At 38.6% G+C, this 27,851-nt stretch overlaps 1 protein-coding gene across 4 annotated transcripts in view; it reads left to right on the forward strand.

Moving 5' to 3' along the window:
- Window positions 1-27,851, forward strand: part of LOC108427873 (ras-specific guanine nucleotide-releasing factor RalGPS1) — a 228,335-nt gene that overhangs the window by 63,290 nt on the left and 137,194 nt on the right. For all 4 annotated transcript variants that reach the window (XM_017698433.2, XM_017698442.2, XM_017698452.2 and 1 more), the window contains exons 5-6: window positions 12,396-12,479; window positions 22,392-22,481. In XM_017698433.2, coding sequence (XP_017553922.1) covers window positions 12,396-12,479; window positions 22,392-22,481 — 174 coding nt within the window. The remainder of the gene's footprint in view (window positions 1-12,395; window positions 12,480-22,391; window positions 22,482-27,851) is intronic.

Consider the following 27,851-nt stretch of genomic DNA (forward strand, 5'->3'; position numbering starts at 1 on the left):
GTCTCCCTTTGCTGTCTTTGCTAAGCAGTTAAAAAACAGAATCTTATTAATTGCACTCAATAATGAGCCCTGACTGTTAGAGCTAGGCCTTCAATATGAGCCTTAAATATGAAAGCTTGAGCCAAAAAGCCACCTCTCTGACACGAAACCACCTTCAACTCTAGATTAAACACAGACACTTTAGGCTTCATTTGCATATTTTACTCAAAGCTTGTTAAAGACATAATAGCATAATACAGTCACTGGCCACTTTATTAGGTACACTAGTAAAAGGTTGGACCCCCTTTTGCCTTCATAACTGCCTTAATTCTTCATGGCATACTTTCAACAAGGTGTTGGAAACATTCCTCAGAGATTTTGGTCCATATTAACATGATGGCATCACGCAGTTGCTGCAGATTTGTTGGCTGCACATCAATGATGTGAATCTCCCATTCCACCACATCCCAAAGGTGCTCTATTTGATTGAGATCTGGTGATTGTGGAGGCCATTGGAGTACGATGAACTCATTGTCATGTTCAAGAAACCAGTTTGAGATGATATGAGCTTTGTGACATGGTGCATTATCCTGCTGGAAGTAGCCGTCAGAAGATGGGTACACTGGTCATAAAGGGATGGACATGGTCAGCAACAATACTCAGGTAGGCTGCGGCATATTGATGATGCTCAGTTGGTAATAAGGGGCCCAAAGTGTGCCAAGAAAATATCCCACACCATTACACCACCACCAGCCTGAACTGTTGATACAACACAGGATGGATCCATGCTTTCGCGTTGTTTACGCCAAATACTGACCCTTGTCATCTGAATGTCGCAGCTGAAATCGAGACTGGTCAGACCAGGCAACATTTTTCCAATTTTCTTCTATTGTCCAATTTCGGTGTGCCTGTGTGAATTGTAGTCTCAGTTTCCTGTTCTTAACTGATAGCAGTGACACCTGGTGTGGTCTTCTGCTGCTGTAGCCCATCTTCTTCAAGGTTGGACGTGTTGTGCATTCAGAGATGGTATTCTGAATTCCTTGGTTGTAACAAGTAGTTATTTAAGTTACTGTTGCCTTTCTATCATCTCGAACCAGTGTGCCCATTCTCCTCTGACCTCTCACATCAACAAGGCATTTTCATCCACACAACTGCCGCCCACTGGATATTTTCTCTTTTTCGGACCGTTCTCTGTAAACCCTAGAGATGGTTGTGCGTGAAAATCCCAGTAGATCAGCAGCTTCTGAAATACTCAGAACAGCCCGTCTGGCACCAACAACCATGCCACGTTCAAAGTCACTTAAATCACCTTTCTTCCCCCATTCATTTACATTTATGGCATTTGGCTGACACTCTTATCCAGAGCGACTTACAATTTGATCATTTTACACAGGCAGCCCAAGGCGGTGTTAGGAGTCTTGCCCAAGGACTCTTATTGGTGTTGTGTAGGGTGTTTGCCCAGGTGGGGATTGAACTCCCAGTCTACAGTGTAGAAGGCAGAGGTGTTACCCACTACACTTCAGCACTTCAGCAAATTGTCTTGATCCCCTCTACATGCCTAAATGCATTGAGTTGCAGCCATGTGATTGGCTTCTTTAGCTATTTGTGTCAACAAGCAGTTGAACAGGTGTACTTAATAAAGTGGCCGGTGAGTGTAGTTTACCTTATAGCAGTTTTGCAGTGACACTATCAGTAGAGTGGTCTGGTGTTAGAGCTGGTCTTCTCTTCAGCTCGTAAAGTCCTAACCAGTAGAAGGGTTTGCTTATCTTATCTGGACACCACAGAGAAATAAATTCCTGGTTAGACAGTTGTCTGTTCAGTGGTTGAAGAATTTAACCATTTTGTTTCCTTGTAGAACTTAATGAAACTAGATTAGTACTGTAATGTTTGCAATCTTTTTGCAGAATTTTTTTAGTTACCAGAAATCATTAGGCATTTTACTGAAGGCCTAGAAGGCACTGAAGGTTCCTTTCAGAGGCACTAGGCATTAATATTAATGTCATGTCACTATATCTAAAACATCCTTTTACTACCAGCAAAGTATTGCTTAGGTTTGACCGCTTTTGTCAAAGGCTGATGCTGTAATGTGTTTTTCACCACTTGCTTTGATATTTGTAATGCCCCTTTTCATAGTTTTAATATCAAATCTTTGGAGCTAGAGATGTGATAGCAGGAGACGTTTAGCCAATATTAGGAAATTAGTAGTAAATTATCATAACAATAAGAGAGGGAGAGAGGAAGGAGAGAGAGAGAGAAAGAGAAGGGAGAGAGAGAGAGACGTTTTGTATGCAGTGCTTGGGAGTGCAGAAGGCTCCTACTCTTGATGATTTGGATAGATTTACACTCAGCTTTTTGAAGGATTGACTTAGGAAAAGTGTGTAAGATCACATTGACACAATTTCCATTTACCCTAGACATTAGGGTTAGCGTTTAGTGCTGTAGTTTCAACATTGCTAACTTTACTTTAAAGATGACTATTGGGTGACTATTTACATCTAGTGTTTGTTAGCGACTTTAGCCTCATCATCATCATCATTGCCATTGTCGCCGTCATCGTTAACCGCTAGTCCAGATAGGGTCGCGGTAGCAGTTGGGAGAGCAGAGAATCCCAGATGACCCAGTCCCCTGCAACTTCCTCCAGCTCATTCCCAGGGACCCCAAGCTGCTCCCAGGCCAACCTGGATATGTAATTCCTCCAGCGGGTCCTAGGACAACCCCAGGGTCTTATCACCGTTAGGCCATGCCTGGTACATCCCCAACGGGAGACGTCCAGGGGGCATCTGAATCAGATGCCCGAACCACCTCAGCTGGCTCTTCTCAATGCAGAGGAGTAGCGGATGGCCAAGCTCCTCACCCCATCAAGTAGAGTGTAGCCCACCACCCTGCGAAGAAAGCTCATTTCCGCCACTTGTATTCGCGATCTCATTCTTTCGGTCATTGCCCACAGCTCATGACCATAGGTGAGGGTCGGGATGTAGACCGACCAGCAAACAGAGAGCTTTGCCTTGTGGCTCAGCTCCCTCTTCACCACTACAGTCCAGTACAGTGACCGCATTACTGCTGCTGCCTGTCCCAACCTGCGGCCGATCTCACGATCCCTCTTCCCATCACTCGTGAACAAGACCCTGAGATACTTAAACTCCTCCACCAGGGGCAAGTCCTTTCCCCTTACCTGGAGTGGGCATACAATCCTTTTCCAGGCTAAGACTATGGACTCCGATTTGGAGATGCTGATTCACATACCAACTGTTTCACGCTCGGCTGCAAACCGCTCCAGTGAGCGCTGGAGGCATCCATGTGATTCAGCCAAAAGAACAAGATTGTCTGCAAATAGCAGAGACTTGTAACTCCAGCGCTAAACTAAAGCAGAATTTTAACTGGCGTACCACACACTGTTTACTAAACACAACCGTCAACCGTGCAGATTAATTTGAAGTTGAATTTATTACAAGGTAAACAGAAGAAAAACTGGTAAAAACTGAAGATGAGGTAGGATATCTGTCCGTTGTTTTTTTGGATACTGTTGAACATTCCCTTTTTGACTGAATTTTACAGCGAAGCTTTAGCAGGTCCACATGTCTTTGTAGAAATTGAAATAGCTGTAATGTTACAGACTAATATTAATATAAAAGCAGAACCAGGTCCAGCAGCAGGATCAGTTAGATAAGGGAGCAATGTAAATTGCTGATGTGGCACAACTATCACCACCCAGTAAGCAGCCAATGATATGAATGATATTAAGGTGACAGACTAATATGCTTCGTATTAGTGTTAACCTTGGCACTAGATGGCATTTAGCTTAAATAATAAGCACATACGTAATGTAGAAAGTTATGAGGCAACATGGCAAAGGATTATAGGTGACGTTAGGTGTTTACTGTGCTTTAAATGTGGCTCATATTTACTGTGGCAACAATGTTAACTGACAGCTAATTGGTTGAGCTAAACTACACTTTTCATGGGATATATTACACTTTTCTTCCAGTTTTTTCTACTGCTCTTATAACTAGGAATGATGAAGGTCTGGTTGATCATCATTAGACATTTAAAAACTCAGCTGACGTGAAAAGCTTTTTGTATGTCAACAAAACAATTGCCCAAACTGAGAACAGTAGCAGTTCACTCTTGTGTTGGATTTATATCAGGCAGTATGGACCAAAGGTTCTTTAGTACTGTACCTTGCAGGACAAAATAGCAATGTAAAGCTGAGGGGGCACAATATACCAACATAGAGGGCATTGACCCCCCCCCATTACCCCCTAAGCACAAGGCCAGAGCAGAGCCAGTGCTAATAATTGTAGTAAAATATGAAACATAAACAAAAGCTTGAGCACTTGCCAACAACATTGACAGAGCTCATCTGCTTTAAGCACTAATAGGCGACTATAGCAGTTTGTATTATTAACAAGCAACTGGTGCCAGTTTTTGAGTTAGAAAAAATAATTTAGCAAAAAATGATTTCGATATTTTAGCACAAAAACAATTTTCTTTTAAAAATAACAAAATGAAGTTATGAGACATGCAATAGTGATCCATTAACATCTGTTTGTGTTATGTTAACTGCCCATGGTTCAGAGTTGTGTTAGCACAATGGTTATTGAAAAGTTAATAAAAAGAAAACTATAATAACCCACATGTGTAGACTTTGTAAATCTGTAATTCTTTGTCCTTATCTCTGCTGAAGTCGTTTAGATTTTTTTTCCCGCACAACTGTTTGGGGAGCACTATCGTTGTATCTCAATGACATTGGATGCTTCTGTCAGGCATCTGCTAAAGCTGTGCAGGCTGACAGTGACGTGTCTGACGGACGCAGCAGAAACCTCAGGAGTCATAAGGTATTTCTAATCAGCCATTGACTTCAGGCATCCTCTGTAAAGAGACAAAGCAATAAAACATTCACAAAGCCCAGAGCCCAGCTAGAGATATAACCCAGTGATTTTCCTGAAACGTGTAATATATAATATAATATAATATAATATAATATTATTTATCTATATATAAAATATTCAGACACAGCAGTTTTAAACACCTCAGTGTCCCTGCTGGACTGAGAATAGTCTACCAACTAAGACTGGGTCATCTCCTGTGGGCAGCGTACTGTGACTGCTGATGAAGGACTAGAGGATGACCAACACGGACTGTGCAGCAGCAGATGAACTATCATCTCTTTACATCTAAAGACCTTGTCAGCACTGTCGTGTCTGATCCACTCATACCAGCCCAACACACACTAACACACCAAAACATCAGTGTTACTGCTGTGCTGAGAATGATCCACCACTCAAATAGGCCCTGCTCTGTGAGGGACCATGGGGGTCCTGACCACTGAAGAACAGGCTAAAAGGCGGCTAGCAAAGTATGCAGAGAAACAGATGGACTACAGTCTGTAATTGAAGAGCTTCAGAGTGCACCTTTATAGTAAGTGGAGCTGATAAAATGGACAACAAGCATGGAAACAAAGAGGTGAACAAATCTGAAATTGTGGCATTTTTGTGGTGTTGTAAGTGCAATTAGAATTTATTGAGATTTTTAGGAGGTAATTAGCCAAGGATAACAGTGCAGAACAAATGAAAAACAGCCATGGTTGCAGGAACATATTAGGATGGAGTGCAAGTAGGAGCCCTGTGAGAGGAATGTCTAACTAACATCAGTCGCTATGCTTCACTTACACGTTAACAATAAAAACCTGATAAACAGCAGCCACCATTTCCTTTTTTTGGAGTCCTTTGTGGGTAACTTCTTAAATTTAGGACTGCAGTCATCGCTGGAACACCACAGTTGTAACATGCCACCCATGGTGGTGCAACGTGTCACAAATTTATGTGTCAGAGTACTGTAATTACTTTTTCCCATAGGTAAGTATTAAATTTACCCCCTTTCAGGTTTATGGAGGTGGTATCACATATCATGGTGATAAGTCACTCAGACAGGCCAGTGGTTAAAACATTGCCACCATCACAGCCCTACTTAAATGTACAGTGTACAGTACGGTTTTCATTCCCATGTTCCCAGTTTTCTTTTAAAAAGGTACATGTGCATACTGAAGAACAATAAGCCATTGAGTGTAAGAGAGCAATAGTGTAGTGTGTGAGGAGAAGGTGCTTCAGTGGCGATTTGAAAGAATTGTAGATGCATTTTGAAGTTTGGATGTCATAGCACTGACTAACCTGCCACCCCTAAATTTATTACCAATTTATTAATTATCACCAGTGTATTAGTTCAATAAGACTTTTAACAGGGCAGACAGAGTTTCCCCTCTGAAATCTATATATAATGTATGTATGTGTGTGTGTGTGTGTATATATATATATATATATATATATATATATATATATATATATATATATATATATATATATATATATATATATATATCCTCTAAAAACAATAAGGCTATGAGAAAAAAAAATGCTGTTAGAAAAATTGTGAAGGTCTATAAATATTAATGTCCATGCCTAAGTCAAGTCTGAGTGATGGGGGAAAAGAATGAGAGAAGAAACCATTGGAAATTCATAGAAACATATGGAAAGGGTGGAAATGATGAAACCAGTCTGTCTTCTAACATGAAAATATGAGAGCATAGATTGTGTGTGTGTGTGTGTGTGTGTGTGTGTGTGTGTGTGTGTGTGTGTGTGTGTGTGTGTGTATCAGGATCATACAGTAAATACTGTTGACAAGACTTTGGCTTTCCTATACTGTAATATACACACAGAATAACAAGCAGTTGGCCTGTCTGTTCAAAAGTTTGTAGACATCTGCTCATCCACTGTTTCCTCTGAAATCAAGAATATTATTAGGGAAATGTATGCCCTCCCCACTCAGTCATGCAGTCATGGGCCATGTGTTTCTAAAATGTAATAGATTGTACTGAGATGGTCAGTAATGCTGAGGTAAAATACGATTAACCAGACTTTATTGTGATTTTAAACTCAGAGGGGAAAGTCTTCTGAGCCAGGGCAAGTATGTTTTTTAAACCCATGTGCAGCAGAAGGAGGCACCATCACAGTACTGGAGAGGTATTTCGTACTTGTATAGCATCTAGACCACCTCCTGAAGTGGTTTGATTTAATTCAGTTCTAAATGCATTTACATCTGCTTTTTTACATGGATAATCTCTATACAGATATAGTCCTGATGCTCAATGTGTGTTAGATGACCAGGTGTAAATAGAGTCTTTGTTGCAGTAATCACCTCTACATTTCTGGTGAGGCTCTGCTCTTCTGTTGAAACATTGCTGTGAGGATATGAGGAGTACTCCATCACTTCAACGAATGCAGTCCCACTGCCCCAGTAGCCAGTGCTTGGCCTTGAGCATGGTGACCTTAGGCTCATGTGTGGCTGCTCATATGCATCCTGTTCTATTGTCATATACAAGCTGTGTATGTGTGCAAATGAATGCCTATGTAAGCAATGAGGTGTAATATGGACAACACAATAACAAACTATTATAGAACATTACAAATGCTCAGTTACTTTATACCTGATTAACTTAAATTATATTTAAAAAGTAAGTAAAACTAAAATAGTAGTTGTGGAATTTCTAAAAATATGCACACCCTGTTGTAAAGTCTCAGAACTTAATTAACTTGTTTGGTCTTAATTGATTTTTTAGGACAGGTTAGGCAGGACAAGAATTGACAGTAGGATTGTCTGTTGATAACAGTTGTAGAGCTCTGACTTCTCAGTCTTTGTGCTGATATAGGCTGAAATAACACTTAGATAGAACAGCTCAATTGGCAGAATGGTAAAGCAAAACCCCCACATGACCGCAAAGGACCTGCAGGAAGGTTAAACTGGCAGAGGAGTGGTGGTGCACTGTTCAACTGGGCAGTGTTGCTTGCACAAACATGATATGTATGGAAGGAAGAGTCAATGAAAGGAAATCTTATTACAAAAGTCAACATCTAAAAAACAAGTGCAAAACATCATATAGATAAGACAGAGGTGTGGAGAGTAACCCAGAACATGCATTCAGCAAGAGTGAGTGAAAATGTCTAAAACAAGAATTGAAAAACTCCTACCTGGCTACCAAAAATGTTTGCAAGATGCGATATCTACCAAAGGGGGTGTTACTAAGTATTTACTTAGTAAGAAGTCGTACTAACCATGCAGTAACATACGAAAAATAATTGTTTAAAAACAGTTTCCTGCAGAGTTTGTTTTTACTTCTTTTCACTTCTTTTCAAAAATCATCAAAATGTATAAGTGGACCACTTTTCACACTTAATGCTTGGAATAATTACCAGTCATAATGCTGTCTAAGAGTCTCGTTAAGGAAATAAACTAAAATGGCTGTGCAGTAATTAGACTGGTGCAGAGCTAGCTGGGCATCATCTTGAAGCAAAAATGACCACAGAAAATCCACAAGCACAAGTGGAAAACATGAGTGCATTGTTGTCATGATCTAAAGTGCAGGTGTTGGCCAAGGAGGGGTTTTGTGGAGTCGCCATTAAGCTCCATGGGTGATCTGTAACTCTGTACATACACTTTAGTGCTATGGCCTGTTTGTTTAAAATCCTGACCTACAGACCCTCAGTGTTCTCGTATTATTACCTGGATGTGTTCCAGCTGTTCTTTGAGCTGTAGAGAGCCAGCAGAGCCTAGCAGGCCTTGAGTTGAACCACCTTCTTTTTTGATTTTTTTGAGTTTTGCAGAGAACTGCCAAATCAAAGAGGTCAAGTGAACAGATCATGAAAGGTATTGGTTTTCAGCTTTTTGTGTAGCCTGTTTAAAAAGATAGGTACTTTTATGAACCAGTACTCATAAAGCATTTATCATAAATGTCCTGATATACGATGGGATTTACTGCCTTTTGTAAAAACCTGTTGCTTCATGCTCAAGCACGTCATTTGGGAACAGCACTTCTGTGATTCACTGTGTCTGAATTGATGAGTATGCACTTATGTTTGATTTGGGGCAATACTGGTGCACAAAAAGGACATAACACTTTGCACTAAGCAGAATCTTCAAACTGCATCCAAGTTAGCGGTTAGCTAATTTTGGCAAATTAAAGAAATAATCAAACTCTAAAAATTTTAAGTAGACTTAGTTGAGTGAAGGACAAAGACATCTCTGACATTTTGAAATTTCAAAGTGCAGTGGCTCTGATGGCTACTCCTCTGTATGTCCAGTGACATGCAAAAGTAGGGCTCTTGGGTCACAATTTCTGTTATCATGAATAGCTAAGCGAGTAAATGTAAGTAAGATGACCTGATTTCCAAAAGGCATTAATTTAAAGATCAAAAGATCAAAAAAGAAAAAGGGCCTGAAGCAAAGTAGTGCATCCTGTATGGTCAGTACTTAGTAATGCCCCATTTAGCAAGCGTCACTGCTTGTAAATTATTATTATTTTTTTTTTTTTCTTTTTGTAGCCATCTCAGTCTCACCTATTCTTCAAAACAAACGACTTATAGTTCTGTAAGGTTGCATACACTCTTCCTTTGAGGTTTGTACACAGATTTTTGATGACGTTTAAGTCAGGGGGCTCTTGAGGCAGTAAATTGAGGATTGAGGTGTGTTTAGGATCATTATCCTGTTATAGAAGCCATCCTCTTTTCAACCTTAGGTTTTTTAAACCCTCTACTGATGTTGCCTCAAGGGAACAACCCCATTTTCCTCACTTTACACTGAAATTATACATATTTAACAACAATGACAGGGGTTTAATAATAAAGGGAAACGTTTGGGTAAGTCAATATAAAGCATGTATCTGGCCATACTATCTCTTAATGCACACTTTTAAACCTCTTTTTTAACATTTCAGTATAATTTTTTTTGTTATGATGATTTGCGGAAGTATGTTTGTTGCCTAGAAGCAACATTGTAAGGCAGTGGAAGGGATTTAACAGGTTACAAGCCAGATCTCACTATTTCAGAGTATACAGATTGATATTTCTTCCCATTGTTGCAGAATGTTGCCTTAGATCAGCGTACCCCAAAAGGACCCCTGTACACATTATTATTTAAAAATTATTTTGAATTTAATAATTAGGTCAATTTTATGCAAGAAAAGTGAATTGAGTGGATTTTTAATTGCTCTTATAATGCATGCAGTAAAGGGTTACATTTTAACTATTTGAGGAGAAAGGAATCACTAAGTATTGTGTGCCACTGAGAGTTATGCCTAATTATCACCAGTGGGACAAAACTGGACTCTTGATCGATCTCTCTCTCTCTCTCTCTCTCTCTCTCTCTCTCTCTCTCTCTCTCTCTCATTGTGGGACTGCAGGCTCTGGGTTACAAAACAGTGGATGTTTATCATGGAAATGTCTATCATGCTCCATTTCCCTGAAGATTAATAGTTGCTCATAACAAGGAGCTTCTCAGAGCACTGTGTTATTGAACCTCTGAGAGAACATTGTTGCCAACTGGAAAGAGGCATTTTTCTTTTCCTCCATTCTTCTTCCATTGAAGCACAGACTGTACGAGAAACACAGAAGGACCGATGGTCTTTGTGCATATTCACATTTATGTGGTACTTAAAGTTATTTCTGTGTTCCCTGGTCAGATAGACTCGTATTCTTCGTCTGAGATGAAGGTTCAAATGGGTGAAGAGATTTTTTTTTCTTTTCTTTTTTTTTTTTTTTTTTTTCTTCAAATTGCTACCATAATGGTTTGTGACAGTTTGCAGGTATGGTGCATAATTTCGATTCGTTAGTGTCAGTGCCCTAATGAGGAAAGTGCAAATCAAATAAACTAGACTAATGGAATGTCTGAAATCTCCAGCTGCTTTCAAAAGTGCTAGGTGCTTGAGTGTCGCTGAAAATAATCAGCTTGATTTGGATTTCTGTTGAGTGACGTACTGAGCCCAAAGATTTGGGTGATCGTAAATAAAGCTAAAAGGAACATGTGACATCACCAGTTTTGTCCTGGTTAGTTTATGGTTATAAAAGAAGGATTAGACTGAGCAAAAACAGGACTTTTTCAGGAATCATTCTCTCAAATCAGCTCCAGTTCCCTGGCTTGTATTTTTGTTGTTGGAGATTAACAATAAACCATGCACGTATTGTAACAACACCTCTATATGGGGCTTTGTCCTTTTATATATTCCGTTGCTTGGGAATGCTGCTTTATAAATACGCTATTTAGTGCTTATAATTGTGTAATAAGGTCTCTTGGTTTGTTAGCCTTCAAAGAACGAGTTCTTAAATTCAGTGTAACAGTATTTATATAACATTTTATAGTAACCTAGAGAAAAATATGCGTTATACATAACTTTATAGTATTTTATATGACCGTTTCATTACTGTAATTATTTTATTATTAACTTTATTATACAACAATAATTGTCTTAATGCCATGATGTATTTTGCTTTCTTTATCTGCATTTTTAAGCAGACCAGATATACAGATCCACAATCCTGGTTGTTTTTGTTATGTGCTTATGCAGCGTATTTGAAGTGAAAGAGTGACTATCAGACTATCCTACTTCTATTTAAAGCTACATATCAAGAGAAGTGAATCACAGAATCATCTTTAGCCATGTGCCTCAGAAGTCAATAGAAGCCCTTCACCTCATCACAAAAAACATTAGATACATACAGTTAATAGACTGTGTGTTTCTCTAGTTACATACAGAAATGCAGAATGGGGTACTGTGTACAAAAATGACTGTTTTCTATGTAGTTTACTCTACATTAATGTAAATACCATCAACTGAAAGCTCACAATATGTGCTTTAATCTTTGTGTTTTGTATCAAATCTAATTTGCTGGCATGTAAAACCAAAAATAAGGATATTTCTTCAATATATGATTACTTTTACCTCGTTGTCTCTTTTCTTCTGCTCAGTTACTTATGGAGTTGTACACTCTATATTGAAAAATAAAGAAAAATTGGCTGATGCCATACACATTTTGGTGAACATTCAAATTTACCCCAAATGCAGTCAATCAGCCAAAAATTGTTAGGCTTAAACAGCATTTAGGCTTCTAAGTGGCTGGTTCTGTTTTTATATATAACAGTATTTCATAGAAGCAAGCATGTTTGAGATTCCTGAGCGACTTGATGTGATTTGAGGTGAGTGTGTGATTTTAGGCATGACTTTTGCACAATGCTAATTTGAGGGGCATACGCTTCACCTAATTCCTAGCTATGTTAGCCATCTAGATTCAAAACTTAAAACACATAACAAGCAATAGACTACTTCAGACCTCAAACGCCTCCTGGTTGATCAATTACATTTGAAGAAAAGGAAAAAACTGTGTAAACTGATGAACCTAATTATTATTTTGTTTTACATGCATACTGTACTTTACTTACTTTACATGCTTTGTTATGCCTAAACTTACATTCATACAATGTAAAATGGTTAAGATTCTCTAGCAGATTGAGTCTAAACATGAATCATAGGGGAACGTATGTAACCTGTCAGGTTTTTTTTTATCATGAACATTCCTGTTTGTTTTCTCTTGTAGGAGCTGGCTAGCTGTGGCTGGAACAGGAAAGAGAAACACATCTTGGCACCCAATGTAGTGGCCTTCACACGCAGGTTCAACCAGGTAGGTCAAATCTCTTTTTAAATGCTACCCAGTTGAGTATGTTTCTATTACACGCATACCTCAGGGAGCTTTACAGAGACATTTTCTCAGACATTTATTGGACCACCTCTTAAGTTCCATCAATTCTTTGCTGAGAGTTTTATGCTGTGGGTCAGTAATCGAGGTACATGCTGCGACATTACATGTTTTTCTATACTTTGAGAACTTCTGTTTTGCACTATATTTGTTCCGAAGCCTTCCACAATAAAATACCCTGCAAATTGAAAGCAGCAATTATTTGCTCTAGGCTTCATGTTCTGGAGAACTGATGATAGGCCTAAGAGCTCTTGGGTAATGGAACACTTCTGCCATGACCCACTCTTGTTTTCACATCATTGGGCATAATTTGAACTACTCTTTCTGCCTGAGCCGTTTCAGAGCTGAGAAACTGCAAATGAGCCCATGTTACCAGCCGCTGCTGAAGTTTTGGATGCTGGATAGAAGCTCATTTTCCTATAGAGGCTCTCCACTGTCAGGGAATAACGATGATTTGTATGCATGGCTTTTGCCTGGCTGTTCTTCTTTGGTAGTGAGGTGGGCCACTAGTTTTTTCAAATTCAGGTAAGGTGCCCCGTAAATGATCTCTTAAACTGGCTGAAAGTACCCTGGGGACATTAGCCACAGTGTGACTTGAGGACGTGCACTGATTTGCCAGTTTATTACTGTACCTATTAACATTTATAGGAATTATAGAAGAGATTTATAGGAAGTATAGAAGAACTAGAAAAACATTCATAGAGATTGCTACTGCAGTTACACATTTGATGAATCTTAAGCACAAAGAGCCAGCGTGGCTATAAGTTTTCACTCCAACAAAGCAGGAGATCATCTGATGAAATGTTTAGAGTAAGACCAACTGATTAATCTAGTGGAGTCAGGTGTGTGCCAGCTTTTTTAGAGTGGAAACCTGCAGCCACACCGGCCCTTTGTGCTTAAGATTGGACTCCCCTGCTCCAAAGGAAGCAAACACAAATATCTGCAAATTTTCTACCAAGTTTAGCATATTGAAAAAAGACATTAAAATATAAAAATATGCAATATCTTTTGTACAGGCCATATTTTATGTTTTCCCTAAATAAATAAATTTAAAAAATGATCATTGAATAGAATTTTGTATTAAAATGTGCAGAAGTTTGTTCTCTATAGAGGATTTGTTAACTTATTTTCACTGGGCCAGAGAACCCCAAATATTTACATATGACTGAATATGTTCTTAAATACCCACAACAAAACTACAGCTTTATAGGTGAATAGGATTTGTTTTTTTTGTTTTTTTTTTGGCATGGGAACCTTTTATTGCTGTACATTTGGCATGTACTCCACAGAGCTGTTTCTCATTCAGATGCAGGTGGTAGTGTTAATATACACAGCTGAGGGAGAAATGACTAGAAGTGCATGTAATGATTTGAAGCTGGGCATTTGACCAAATTAATGTACATTTAGTTGTAATTTAATTGTACACAGATCTTTTTAAACGAAAGACAGCTTTTCAACTTCATCTTTGTATATACAAAAAATATTCAAAATTGTGTTAACTCAGTTATCTCCAAATGTTCCTACCCCAGAGCTGGTAAAAGCCGCCTGAAAGCAAAATTTGGAGTTCAGGTTCACCACAACAAGCAGGATTTGTTTGTAATTTTGATCCAAGGCGTAGCTTTAGAGCCTACTTGAGTGGACTGTTACGCTTTGTGTCTCTTTTTTTCTTCTCCCCTGAAGCATGAATTCTGCTTGCTAAGATGGTTTTCGTGTTCATAATGCAGAATTTTCTCACTCTTGGCTGTCGCTGTCTTTGTTTTTTTTTTTTATGACATCATTAAGCCTAACGTGATGAGCTGGCGTCTGGGCATCGGAAAGATGGCCTGCAGTTTTAAAGAGGTGCTCTAGGCTCTCACGTCCAGCCCACACAAGAGCGTGTTTGTGTGAGAGTTCCTGTGCGGTATCATATCCCATACAGTAAAGTTCTTACTACCTGCTTGATTTCCCCTAGGCATACCTCATCTGTGTTCACAGAAATCTGTATAAACAGGCACTTAATGACCAGACTTACTCTGTTTCTGTTCTCTTTGTACCTGCTGCCACTATGCCACTTCATATCTTCAGAGCTTTGTTGACAATCCCCAATTATATGTATCTATGGTAGCAGATGATGCCAGTGCTCTTAATAGGCTAGAAATCTCTTTTCTAGCATCATTATTTGAATGAATAACAATTTGCTGAAATGAAATAATGAAGAAAAAGTTTCACATGCTACATGCTTGCTTTTTATTTCCACACCCAGGTTAACAGTTAGTGTTCATACAGCTTGTGCGAGCAGTGTGGCAGCATGGCATATTGGGCAACATACAGTAAAACTATGACAACCAATGAAAATTAATAGGGTTGGATTCTTTATTGATTTGTTCAATGATTTCTAAGAGCCATGAAAGTAGAATTAAACTTTTTTTTTCTTTCCACAGTATATAAGCTTCGAGATGAGCAATATGACAATATTTATTGCTATCTTGATAAGTTGCATCACATGTGACAGCATATTGTAGATAGCTGGTGCTTGTTTTTATTAAAAAGGCAGTGCAGTTAGTCTTGAAAAGGCACAGCAAATAAATTTAAAACTCTGTCTACAATAAACAAAAATGGACTATTGCCTCCCTGCCCGATGGCAATGGTCAAAACTTGATCTGTACCTAAAGACCAACTCACAGCTTGAAGGCTGTGAAGCAGACTGCGTGTGTCTGCGTGTGTCTGCGTGTGTCTGCGTGTGTCTGTGTGTCTGCGTGTGTCTGCGTGTGTCTGCGTGTGTCTGCGTGTGTCTGCGTGTGTCTGCGTGTTTACATGTGCATTTGAGTCTCTGCTTAATTTCCTGCTTAAAGCAATTCATTGAGCGAACAATCCACAAGCATGGGCTCTGAAGTGATGACATCATTAGTGTTAATGTGTATGTTGCTTTTTTCCAACTCCTAGTGAAGCGGCTTTAAGGCTTTATTGCCTCGTCTGGGGCAAATGAATGCTGTTTCAAGAATACCCATTGTTTGGAATAATGATGTAAACATTTCTATTTACTGATGATTAAAAGCCTTAAAAACAATAGAAAACAAGTAAAAACATAAACAGTAATTGTAAAATCATGGCCATTATCAAGCTAAATACAAGTTAAGACTTTGTGCTGTGTTCACATACTTTGGTGAAAGTGGTTCAAGTCATAAAACAAATGCTCCATGCTCTTTCATTAATGAACGTTCTATACAGGGAAGTAAGAGAACTGTTTTGACTGTCTATACGGTTAGAAGTAGGGATGGGTGATGACACTAATGTACTTTTTGATTCGATACCAAGGCTAATATCCCTATACCAGTACTGAGAGTGATTGTTTTAAAAAGGGGAATTGATTGTGATTTCTACAGTACAAAACAGTGTAATAAAGTGGTGTTAGTATAGTGCTAATATTGGTATTAAATAAACTGCCACATAGATTGTCTTATTGGGGAAATAAGTGCAATTCTACCATTATAGAGCATGCACTGCATCTCACATGACTATCTGTGCCTGTGTGGTTGTGAGAAGCAGAGGGAGAGCATGGAAGGAAAAGAAGTATGATCATTTGTTTTACATTTTCACCCTTACTGTAATAAGACTGATGTATATTCATTTTATTACATAAAGAAAACTGTCATGTAAGGATCGATTCTCCAAAACAAACAGAAAAGCTTGATATTTCTGTATGGCTCTGCCCATCCCTAGTTAGAAGTAGATAAGCCCACCGTACCATTCTGCAGGCACTGAATGTGTGAATGGCGAGCATGATGCCATATCACTCCTATGAAACAAAAGTAGCATAGGATGTGTGTGAAGCAGGTCTAATTCTTATTTGCTGCTTCATTTACAAGTATATATATTTTGGTTTAGCTGTTCACATTGCCTCTTTAATATGGCCTATATCTAGTGAACCAAATAAGAAAATATGAGCTTTTTTGCTGTTCGCATCATTATTTAAACTCTTAAAAACACAACCTATCACAAATGAACAGAAAAGTCGGATTTGATCCACCTCTACCTGCAGTGTAAGTCGTATCTGTGGGTTGTTTTTTTGTCTTTGTTTTGTTGGAAAACGTATCATCATCTTAGACCTACTTTCTTGAGTGCTAGGCCCACGTTGTCTTCATGTTTCCATGCCAACCAGACTTGATATGATGTGTAAATGAGTCGGAAATATGCTGTGGCCATGACATCAGCGTATAGTTACCCTAATTTATCTGGTAAAGCTATGTGGTATACTTTAAACACAGCTGCCTCAATGATGTCATGCCATTCTGCACTTCTGCTTGATCAAAAAGAATAGCTCTAGGGTAAAAAGCTCAACTTACCAGCCAGAGCAAGTTTAATTGTGGCTTAACTTGAAGAGTATGGGCTCATAGGGACTCGTTAAATTGTCTTCATTTTTCCATACTATATATGATGACATGCTTTATAGGAAATTCTGGATGCATAAAGCTTTCTGTGCTATGCCACTTTCTGTGCTATGCCGCTGCTATGCCAATGATCAATCAAAATGAAATAATGAAATCACTTTTTCTCCACAGAATGAAGTAGTTATAGCTGCACCGTTCAGACTTGATGTTATCAGTCACGTAGTTCATATTTGAAATGCTTTGAAACTCAACAGGCAAACAAATACTGTTCCTTCCAAAGCCCCACCCTGGAACTCATGCATACATGCTGCCCAGGCTTGAATACTAGCTAACTTGGTTGTTTTGTTGTTGCACGTTGTTCACTTCAGATGTACTGTGCAAGCAATTACCTGTTTAGCAGATATAGAGCAAGGTTGGCATTCATCCACATTGTGTGTTAATAAAGCTGCACAGAATAAAGAAACATGGCCTCTCCTCTCTAGATTTTACAGTACGCTATTCTCTAGGGATGACGGTGGTGGTTCGGATTCAATTTGCCTATATAATGAAATGTTTAACTTGTAAATGTTTGTAAAAATGTTTTTTTGGAATGTTAAGTGTTTGGCATAATTGCTCAAATTGCTCATAATTGCTCTTCCAGCTTCTGTACACCTTTATCTGCCCAGATTTTGAAACCCCCATCAACTCTCCCTGCCTTAAAAAATGTGCTGCCCGAAATAGGTGAAAAGCGAGAGATGGGAGGAGTATCTCCCACATACTGCACCTATACCATTGTGGGTTTTTTTTTTTTTTTTGTCATTTTCTTTAAATTTGTTGGACTTGCAGAATATAAATACTGATTTAATTGAAGGTTTGTTACTGATGCTTATTCAGTTTTTATCCATGCCAGAGGTGTTTCAGTGCAACGTGATTCTTTCGTTTCCAGAATGACACCGAAACGCCCACCAGTGGCTACATGTCCACCAGTGGCAAACAGAGAGATTCATCATAGTATAAATTCTGCAAGTGGACATGTAGCATTAGACATTTATTTAAATGGATCTTGCTACTTGCAGGATGAGTGGAACCAGACAATTTATCCTGTGAGCTAGGAGTAAGGGCAAGTTAGTTCACTAAATTTGGAGAGTTAACAGACTGTGATGAAACAGAATCAATCAGACGCTTGTGGATCAAAAGAGTAAAAGAAGCTTCACTGATCAGTTTGTTATCCAAAGTTGTTATCAAAAAACAGGCCAAGGTCAAATCCGACAAAGACATGATGCAAACATAGGCAAACATAACAAACAAGATCAGACAAACAAATCCAGTAGGGAGAAGGCAAAAAAGGCAAAGTCAGTACCAAAATGGAACACAAACACATGATAAAGAATGCTCAGTAGCTCTATACAGAAGCAAAACCTCAAAGACTAAAGGTTTATAAACTGTTTAACAGTTGAGAATCCAGTGAGGCAGATCTCTGATAGGTAGTGTGGGATGATATCATGGTCATGTGTTCACTCAGAGGATTCTGGGAGATGGAGTCCTTCAGAGAGTCAGAACCAGAGGGATGCATAATACAGACACACATCTGTCAAAAATAGGTCTGCAGGGTGAAACTCAAACACTGTGAAAGCATCCATGGAAGTGGCCTTGGAAATTATCAACATTTGCTACGATTCTTGGCTCTATTCAAAGGATCCCTCTGATTTCTACAGCCTGGAATGACAGCAATCTCGTACTGCAACCCAACTGGACCACAGCCTAGCTTTTGTAATGTAGCTATAGAGAAAATGGGACTCCTTACAACCATGCAAGATCTGGTAGACCAACAAAACTGTCATCATCTCATAAACAGCCCTTAAAGCTTTCAGCTTTGAGATATAGGAGAAACTCCACTTTATTAAAATCCACTGTCCACCCTTCCACTGTGAGAAGACAACTCAAAAGGATATGTAGCTGTTAAGAAGCTGTTACTGAGCACCCCAGAGTCCAGGCCTCAGCATCATTATTAAAGGTGGTTATTTGGAAGACGCGAATCAACCAGCTGCTTCTAAGATGGGACTTTGGAGGTCTGGAAAATATTTCTGCAGGTTTTAATTAGAATCTGAAAGCAGATGGCCTGGAATGAATGGAAGCTTTAACAAAGACAAGGATTTAGTTAGATATGTTTTTTGCTTTTTGCTTGAGCTAAAACTGTACTTATTGTCCTTATACTTCATGCCTGTTTTGACTGGAGATTAAATAAATGAAGGGTGGTGTCTGACCTTTGCACAGTGCTGGTTTTTCTCACCTTTTTAGACAAAATTCAGGGTTGTACATTCTTTACTCTTTACTTCGAGGCACCTCCAGCTTCCTGAAAGGCCTGAAAGACATCATTGCCTGAATGGCTGACACTATTTTTTCTCAGTACACACACGTATTTATGACTCCTTTGGGTGTCGTGAGTTCAAACACATACACATTGTGAGAGAACTGCATGGACTTTTTATTCTGAACAGCCCACAGCTGACTGAAGGACTTGTTCTCCTCCATATCTTTCTGAACACTCGGACATCTATATGATATCACACAGTGCTCTCATATTTTAACCTTGATGTTCTTGCCCTTGTAAAAGTCTCAGACATTACACTAAAACACCTCAAGATTAATCTAACCTCTGAGACCCACATTTTCTTCTAGACGTATTTTGTGCAAATAAACGAGTCAGCGCCTCCCCATAGAAGTGAAGTAATGAAGCATTAATGGTCGATGACATTTGGCCCTAGGCACCAGTAAGGAAGATGAAGTATTAAGAGCATGTATGTAATGGAAAATCTCTTACACACACTTCACATGCACACAAAATATCATGAAGGAGTTGCCAGTGGAATTGCTTTGGCCTCTGGTGGGATCATAGGAAGTTCAGAAGTTCAGAAAATCTGATTCGCGCAGTGTTGACATTGGAGAACTCCTGATTTTATTTTGTCTCGGGACCTCTCCAACATACAATATGCTTGTTTCTGGAGCCAGATCTCTGTTGTCATGGTGAAAGTCAGAGTTATCTTCATCACTGGTTCGTCAGACGCTGACTAATGCGCAGTGCTTTCCAAAGGAACGACCTCATGTTTCGATGGAATAGAAAGACTAACATTTCTGCAAGTTTGGCTGGAGACGTTTATTGGAACGTCACAACGCATGTAAATATTTCCATTGAAGATTTGCTCTTTGTCTGTCATGCATTACCATGGTTTTAATTCCATGACCCAAGCAAGAAGTCACAGTCTGATATGTTTCTCCTCTCAAGTGAACCCCCTTCTTATCGATGTTCATGTTTTCTCACACCAGAAGTACCTTTATTTCTAGATTTTCTTCACTTTTGTCACAGTTATTTATGCAGGAATGTCCACCAAGAAGTCTTAGCTCAGAGAAAGGTTCTATGCTGGAACATTTCTTGAGGTTCACTCTGGAAGTTGTACTTAAACACCTCGTTCAAGATCACAGCGGTAGCGCTCAGAAGAAAATGTCATGGTTTTGTGAACATGAGCTAGCATGTCACTCTTTATGCGAGTGCAATGCCAACATATCTGCATGGCCTTGTTAGTCAGAATGAGACATGACTGTTACATGTGATTAATGTGACACCTCTAACCAAGAACAGATGCAGTCTACTTAAAGAGGCCAGCTGCAGCTCCATATTTTGAATGTGATCACCAATATGCCACATGTTCTTATTTCTGCTTCCTAAGTAGTCCCGTGGGGCCAGATGTGATCTTGTGACCAAAATATATGTTCACCACTCCTTAAACCTTTGGTGCTGGATTGCAGCGAAATCCGTCGCCCTTCAGAAACTCACTTAACTCTTCTAGCCCCTGCTCTTTTAATGTCAATCAATAACATGTCAATCAATAACATGAAGAAAGCATAGTTAGCTAGTGAAATGCTATCTGTAGCTAATGGAACTGTTTTTTCCTTGCTTTGTGTGATGGCAGAGGTGGCATTGAATGGCTTTTTTATGTCTATTTTAAGCTCTACTTTAAGCTCCACCTTCATGAAGCGATGGATTGGTTTAGAAATTTCACGCTCAATTTATTCTCATGCTAATACGTCTACATGTCCACCAACCATTTAGGCAAACATTTCTCATGGTAGTCCCCGGACATTCTTGTTAAGAGATCATGTCTGGCTCTGCAAAACTACTTCCTAAGCAGTTGTTTAGTCTAACATATGACAGTCTTAATTTGAAGTCATGTATATTTTCAAAGTTAGGTTCACTGCTGAGCTAAAACTGCATTCACCTCGTTTGCAGCACAATTTCAATCAAACAGACCAAACATTTCTTCTCATTTCAGACGTGTCACATGAGTTCATTTCCCTGTCTCTTTCCTCTTATTTTCTTTAAGCTGAACTTGTATGGACTTTCTCTTAGGATTGATGACCACGTTTTTGTTTTTGTCCAGTCAGAAATGAGTTTTCCTCAAGACGGTCATGGTTCAACTCCAGCTGAAAATCCCTTTGGTGGAAAAGTCTCTGTTGAGTTCCAGCAGCAGATGGAAATAAAGCAAAGCTCACTTGATTTCCCTCAGTGATATTCTCTGATATTCCTGCATCACCTCCACTGACCCTTGCTTTTCAATATCTGCCAAGTTTTTATACAAAATCTTCTCCTTCATCTGGAATTCTTCTCAAACGTGTGATGTAATAAAAAATAAAGCACAGAAAATCATTTATGAAAGCTCCATAAGTCTCTGTTAAATGAGCATCTATTCAAACATCACAACAGCTAGTTGTATTCAGTGCATTACCTGTTTACAAGGTTAAACATTTCATATATTATGTAAAAAAAAATTTTGTCACTTTTTTCTTCCTTTTGTATATAACAGTCTCTGAGACTGTCAGAGGTCAGTATTGGAGAGTGGGGGTCAGGAACCTGTGTTTTGGTCCAAACTTGGGGCAGGGAAAAAAAAAAAAAAAAAAAAAAAAAAATATATATATATATATATATATATATATATATATATATATATATATATATATATATATATATATATATATATGAAATTAGGGTTATTAATGTCTGAAATTAAGGTTATTAATGTGGAGTTTGCCCCCTGTCTTCTGGGAAGGCTTTACATTAGACATTGGATGATTGCTGTCAGGATTTGATTGAATTAGCCACAAAAGCATTAGTGAGATACCGATGTTGACTTATTAAGACTTATTCCCATCACTCCAGGGAACACAGTTCCACTGCTGGGGGGATTTGTACCCCTCTAACTGATTCACATTGTGCATGGTGAGTGTGGCTGCTTCAGAGTGTCCATTTCACTGGCAGAGCTTTTCTGTGGAGGTTACACACGCTTTGTGTGTGCTATTGAATGCCTGTGTAAGCAATCTGTGCAACTTCAAGTATTCAAATTCATTAGAAAGGGTGACTACAAACATTTGGGATATATTGCATATGTAAATCCTCTCATATACAATCTGTTAAAGTGTAGTATTTGTATCTCTCTAGGTGAGCTTCTGGTTGGTGAGAGAAATCCTCACAGCTCAGACACTGAAGATCCGCGCTGAAATCCTGAGCCACTTTGTAAAAATCGCAAAGGTACTGTCAGACATTATGCACATATTTGTTGGCTTTGAAAAAACTTGATTTCACTTTTCTTTCTTCTCGGAGCAAAACCTTGTATGTCCATTTTTGCCATTTTCCAGTTTTTGACAGTTTGAAAATGCCTGTAGCTCTTTACATTTTCATGATGAATAAACCAAAAGAAATGACCAAAAATTACTGGTTCCATTGATTTACATGAAATGTAAAGTATGTTACCATTTTGGAGATATGAAGTTGTTCCAACAACAGCAATATGTTAAGGTGGGCCTGTATACCCAAGTGACCCACTACAATATCTTGAGGCACAGGGTCAATTCTTAGTGTCATGCATGACCGTCAGCAGTTAACCAGCCTAGCGTCCAGTTTCTCTGTCAACATTGTGAAGAAATCCCATAAATTAATGAATAGCCTAAATTAAATGATAACAACCGCTTAATAGTTAGCATATCGCTGTTGCTGGAAGAAAACCTCATATCTCTATTTTTGACATTTTTCAGTTAGCTGTTACCCTTTACATTGTATGTAAATTTCATGATGAATGGGCGAAAAGAAATGATGCAGAATGACATGGAAAAATGTTCCATTGACTTACATTAAAAGTAAAGTAGGTTTTTTCCTTTTCCTGTAAAGTTGCTATTTTGGAGATACAAGGTTTTCTTTCGACAACAGCAATATATAAATAGTGAAATGGTACGGCCTTCAGACAGTTAGATGGCCACAACTGTGGAAAGTGATTTTTATGAAGGCAATTACACAACAATAAAGCCAACTAAATTCATATTTGCCATGTGGCAGTCATACTCAATCATAACTAATGCAGATGAAAACCAGTAATCTTCAGGGCAGTGTATGCTGATATGCTGATATACATTCAGCCTGAAGCATCATTTACAAGCAAAACATACCACCAATGCCAGCAATAATAGGAATGTGTGCGTGTGTGTGTGTGTGTGTGTGTGTATATGTGTATATATGTGTGTGTGTGTATGTATGTATGTATGTATGTATGTATGTATGTGGTATGTATGTGTGTGTGTGTGTGTGTGTGTGTGTGTATATATATATATATATATGTATATATATATATATATATATATATATATATATATATATATATATATATATATATATGTGTGTGTGTGTGTGTGTGTGTGTGTGTGTGTGTGTGTGTGTGTGTGTGTGTGTGTGTATATGTATATATATATATGTATATGTATATATATATATATATATATATATATATATATAACACACACAGTGGTGCTTGAAAGTTTGTGAAGCCTTTAGAATTTTCTTTATGTCTGTTGTGTGTGTGTGGTGTGTGTGTGTGTTTTGTTTGTATGTATGTATGTATGTATATATATATATATACATACATACATACATACCTTTACAATTTTCTATATTTCTGCATAAATATGACCTACAACATCATCAGATTTTCACACAAGTCCTAAAAGTAGATAAAGAGAACCCAGTTAAACAAAAATGTTATACTTGGTCATTTGTTTATTGAAGAAAATGATCCAATATTACATATTTGTGAGTGGCAAAAGTATGTGAACCTGTAGGATTAGTAGTTAATTTGAAGGTGAAATTAGAGTCAGGTGTTTTCAATCAGTGGGATGACAATCAGGTGTGAGTGAGCACCCTGTTTTTTTTTCCCAAATGTTTATGGAAGTGTATCATGGCTCAAACAAAGGATATTTCTGAGAACCTCAGAAAAAGAGTTGTTGATGCTAATCATTGTACAGTTGTGTACAAATGGAGGAAATTCACTCCCTCCCCTGGAGTGGTCGACCAACAAAGATCACTCCAAGAGCAAGGCGTGTAGTAGTCGGCGAGGTCACATAGCAACTGAAGGCCTCTCTCACATTGGTTAATGTTAATGTTCATGAGTCCACCGTCAGGAGAACACTGAACAACAATAGTGTGCATGGCAGGGATGCAAGAAGAAAGCCACTGCTCTCCAAAAAGAACATTGCTGCTCGTCTGCAGTTTGCTAAAGATCATGTGGACAAGCCAGAAGGCTATTGGAAGAATGTTTTATGCACAGATGAGCCACAAATAGAACTTTTTGGTTTAAATGAAAAGCGTTATGTTTGGAGAAAGGAAAACACTGCATTCCTGCATAAGAACCTTATCCCAAGCTGTGGAACATGGTGGTGGTAGTATCATGGTTTGGGCCTGTTTTGCTGCATCTGGGCCAGGATGGCTTGCCATCATTGATGGACCAATGAATTCTGAATTATATCAGAGAATTTTAAAGGGAAATGTCAGGACATCTGTCCATGAACTGAATCTCAAGAGAAGGTGGGTCATGCAGCAAGACAACGACTCTAAGCACACAAGTCGTTCTACCAAAGAATGGTTAAAGAGGAATAAAGTTAATGTTTTGGAATGGCCAAGTAAAAGTCCTGACTTTAATCCCATCGAAATGTTGTGGAAGGACCTGAAGCGAGCAGTTAATGTGAGGAAACCCACAAACATCCCAGAGTTGAAGTTGTTCTGTACAGAGGAATGGGCTAAAATTCCTCCAAGCTGGTGTGCAGGACTGATCAACAGTTACCGGAAATGTTTAGTTGCAGTTATTGCTGCACAGAGGGGTCACACCAGATACTGAAAGAAAAGGTTCGAAAATATGTAATATTGGATCATTTTCCTCTGTAAACAAATGACCAAGTATAATATTTTTGTTTAACTGGGTTCTCTTTACCTACTTTTGGGACTTGTGTGTGAAAATCTGATGATGTTTTAGGTCATATTTATGCAGAAATATAGAAAATTGTAAAGGTATGTATGTATGTATGTATGTATATATATATACATACATACATACATACATACATACATACAAAACACACACACACCACACACACACAACTGTTCGTTGAAACAAGCAGCCACTGTTGTGCTGGATGTCAGTAATCAAAACTGGACTCTTCTTTCACCCTATTGAAATCCATGGCATATCCATGAAAATAATGTTATTGACTTATTAGAAGTAATACATACATGCTGATGAAGGTCAGTTTGTCCACATGCACTGCTTTTTTAAATAAAAAAAAACATTCTTTAGAGTCAAATTTAAGCAAATTACACAAATGTCATTATCACAACTAACATAAAACAATGTGATCTATCGTGAGCCATGGTAAGTTTAAGATACAACTAGGAAGTTGTAAAGTGTGATTTCCATAGAGTTAACCTGAGTTATGTGAGGTAATCTGTTTAGATCAGTCAAGTTGTGGCTTTTTCTATGTGTTTGTGAATTTCATGTATTGTAGTTTTTGGTGTAAGTATTGTAATTAAGGACAAGCTGAATTTTCATATGTTTTGGCTTTGAAAGTAATTGTTCTTACATTTAATTCCACATAAAAGGGTCAGTGTTCATGTCTTTATTTTTCCTGTGGGGTTTATGCATGAAAAGTTTTATCTTTTTTTGTTATTATTTCCATGACTGTATATGAACAGATATTACGGGGCCAAGTTATAGAAAAATGTGATATCATTTATGGCAAACGCTTGAAGGGTTCTTGGTGATGATTCTTGGCAGTAATATTCTTTACACCCAAGACAGTTTGACAATTTGACAGTCTCAGAAGGTTGTGTTTTGTCTACAAGCTAAATTCTTATTAGTTCTTGCTGTGTGAATGCTCTCCTACCTTGAGTTAAATTGCAAGTGCAGTGTTTCCCAGCGCGAGTCCTAGAGGCCCAATTGCACTGCACAGTTTTGTGTGTTCCCTGCAGCTGTCTCATATCATTAGTCCCTCTTCAGCTGAATCATCATTAGAGCAGGGAAAACATAAATCTGTAGTACAATTTGGCCAACAGGACACAGTGAGCTAATGTATTGTAGCCTGTTTTATACTGGCATAACTTTGAGGTTGTAAATGTATATATGTAGAAGTGGTGCAGTTCTGTTTTCCAGGTTTTGCACCTTTATTGCTTCGGTAGAGGAACATGCAGTATTTTGCTGAAAGTTAGTAATCACACTTCATTTCATTCATTTCCAGTCAAATCAGCAATTGAGCACAAGCTATTCATTGTTAGGCGAAATTTCTGATGAGAATAGATCAGAAGTAATCCATTTGCATAAGGAAGGAGAGAGTCAAAAGGAAAAACGTGTAAAAAGCAGGTGTTTCCAAAACTGGAATTTAAAAAATGATTAAAATGTATAGAGAAATTGAGACTCCTAACAACCATGCAAGACCAGATAGACCAGATATTTTTAATGGACATACTACAAAGACCACATATCAAATGTTGAAACTGAGAAATGGTGTTGTTTTTTGAAAAACATATGCCCATTTTGAATTTGATGCCAACAACACCTTGCAAAAAAGTTGGGATGGGGGCACGTTTACCACTGTGGTTCATCACCTTTTCTAATAACAGCACTGTAGTTTTGAAAGTGAAATGTTTTCTCATTCTTGTTTAATATAGGATTTCAGCTGCTCAACAATTCAGGGTCTCCTTTGTCATATTTTTTTCTTCTTAATGTTCCAAATACCTTCAGTGGGTGACACAGCACACAGACTCTTTTAATACAGAGCAATGCTGCTGAAAGAAAGTGTATGTGTTGATATATTTTTGGAAACGCACTCTGCATGATTGAAATCTCCAGCCAAGATGAGAAAAGCATCAGGGTGGGCTGTCTGCTGCTCACTGATGTGTCGATACAGCTCATTCAGTGGCTCACTCCTATTGATGTTATTGGAGCTCAGAGGTATATTATAATGGCAGTAAATTCCTTCGGGATGTAGAAAGGTCTACATTTAATAGCCATAAACTCCACTAACGATGAGCAGTGTTTGCAAAGCACAGCAGCGTCGAGACACCAAGCATCATTGATGTAAACACAAAGCCCCCCAACGTGGGTCTTACCTTCTTTGAGAGCTCTGTTCACTCGATAGCATGTTAGCCGCTCAAGCTGAATGGGATGGTCCAGGACGTTGTTACAGAGCCAATTTTCCATAAACACACAAAAGTCTCTCACAGACTTCTGGATTGTGCGTAGCAGATGTCCAGTTTGTTGTCCAGTTTGTTGTCCAGTGAGCGTACGTTGGCCAGTACCATGGTGAGGATGGCCGGCTTGTGTTAGCCGTTAGCCTAGTTCGGATACCTCTGCACTTACCCCTCTTTTGCTTCCGCTCATGCCACTTGTGGCGCCTCCACTCTGGGTGAGATGCAGGAGTGGGGGGCGGTGTTACTGCCGGACCCCTAAGCAAACCGCAGAGTCATAGCTCTGTTGTGTTTAGTTGTTGAGTGAAAATTAATTCTATTAAATCTGTTCTATTAAATCTGTTTTCTGCTTTTCTTCCTGACAATGTAAAATAAATAACTTGTACTTGACTGGAGTTT

The sequence above is a fragment of the Pygocentrus nattereri genome, chromosome 23 (assembly GCF_015220715.1).
Source record: "Pygocentrus nattereri isolate fPygNat1 chromosome 23, fPygNat1.pri, whole genome shotgun sequence".
Lineage (NCBI taxonomy): Eukaryota > Metazoa > Chordata > Actinopteri > Characiformes > Serrasalmidae > Pygocentrus > Pygocentrus nattereri.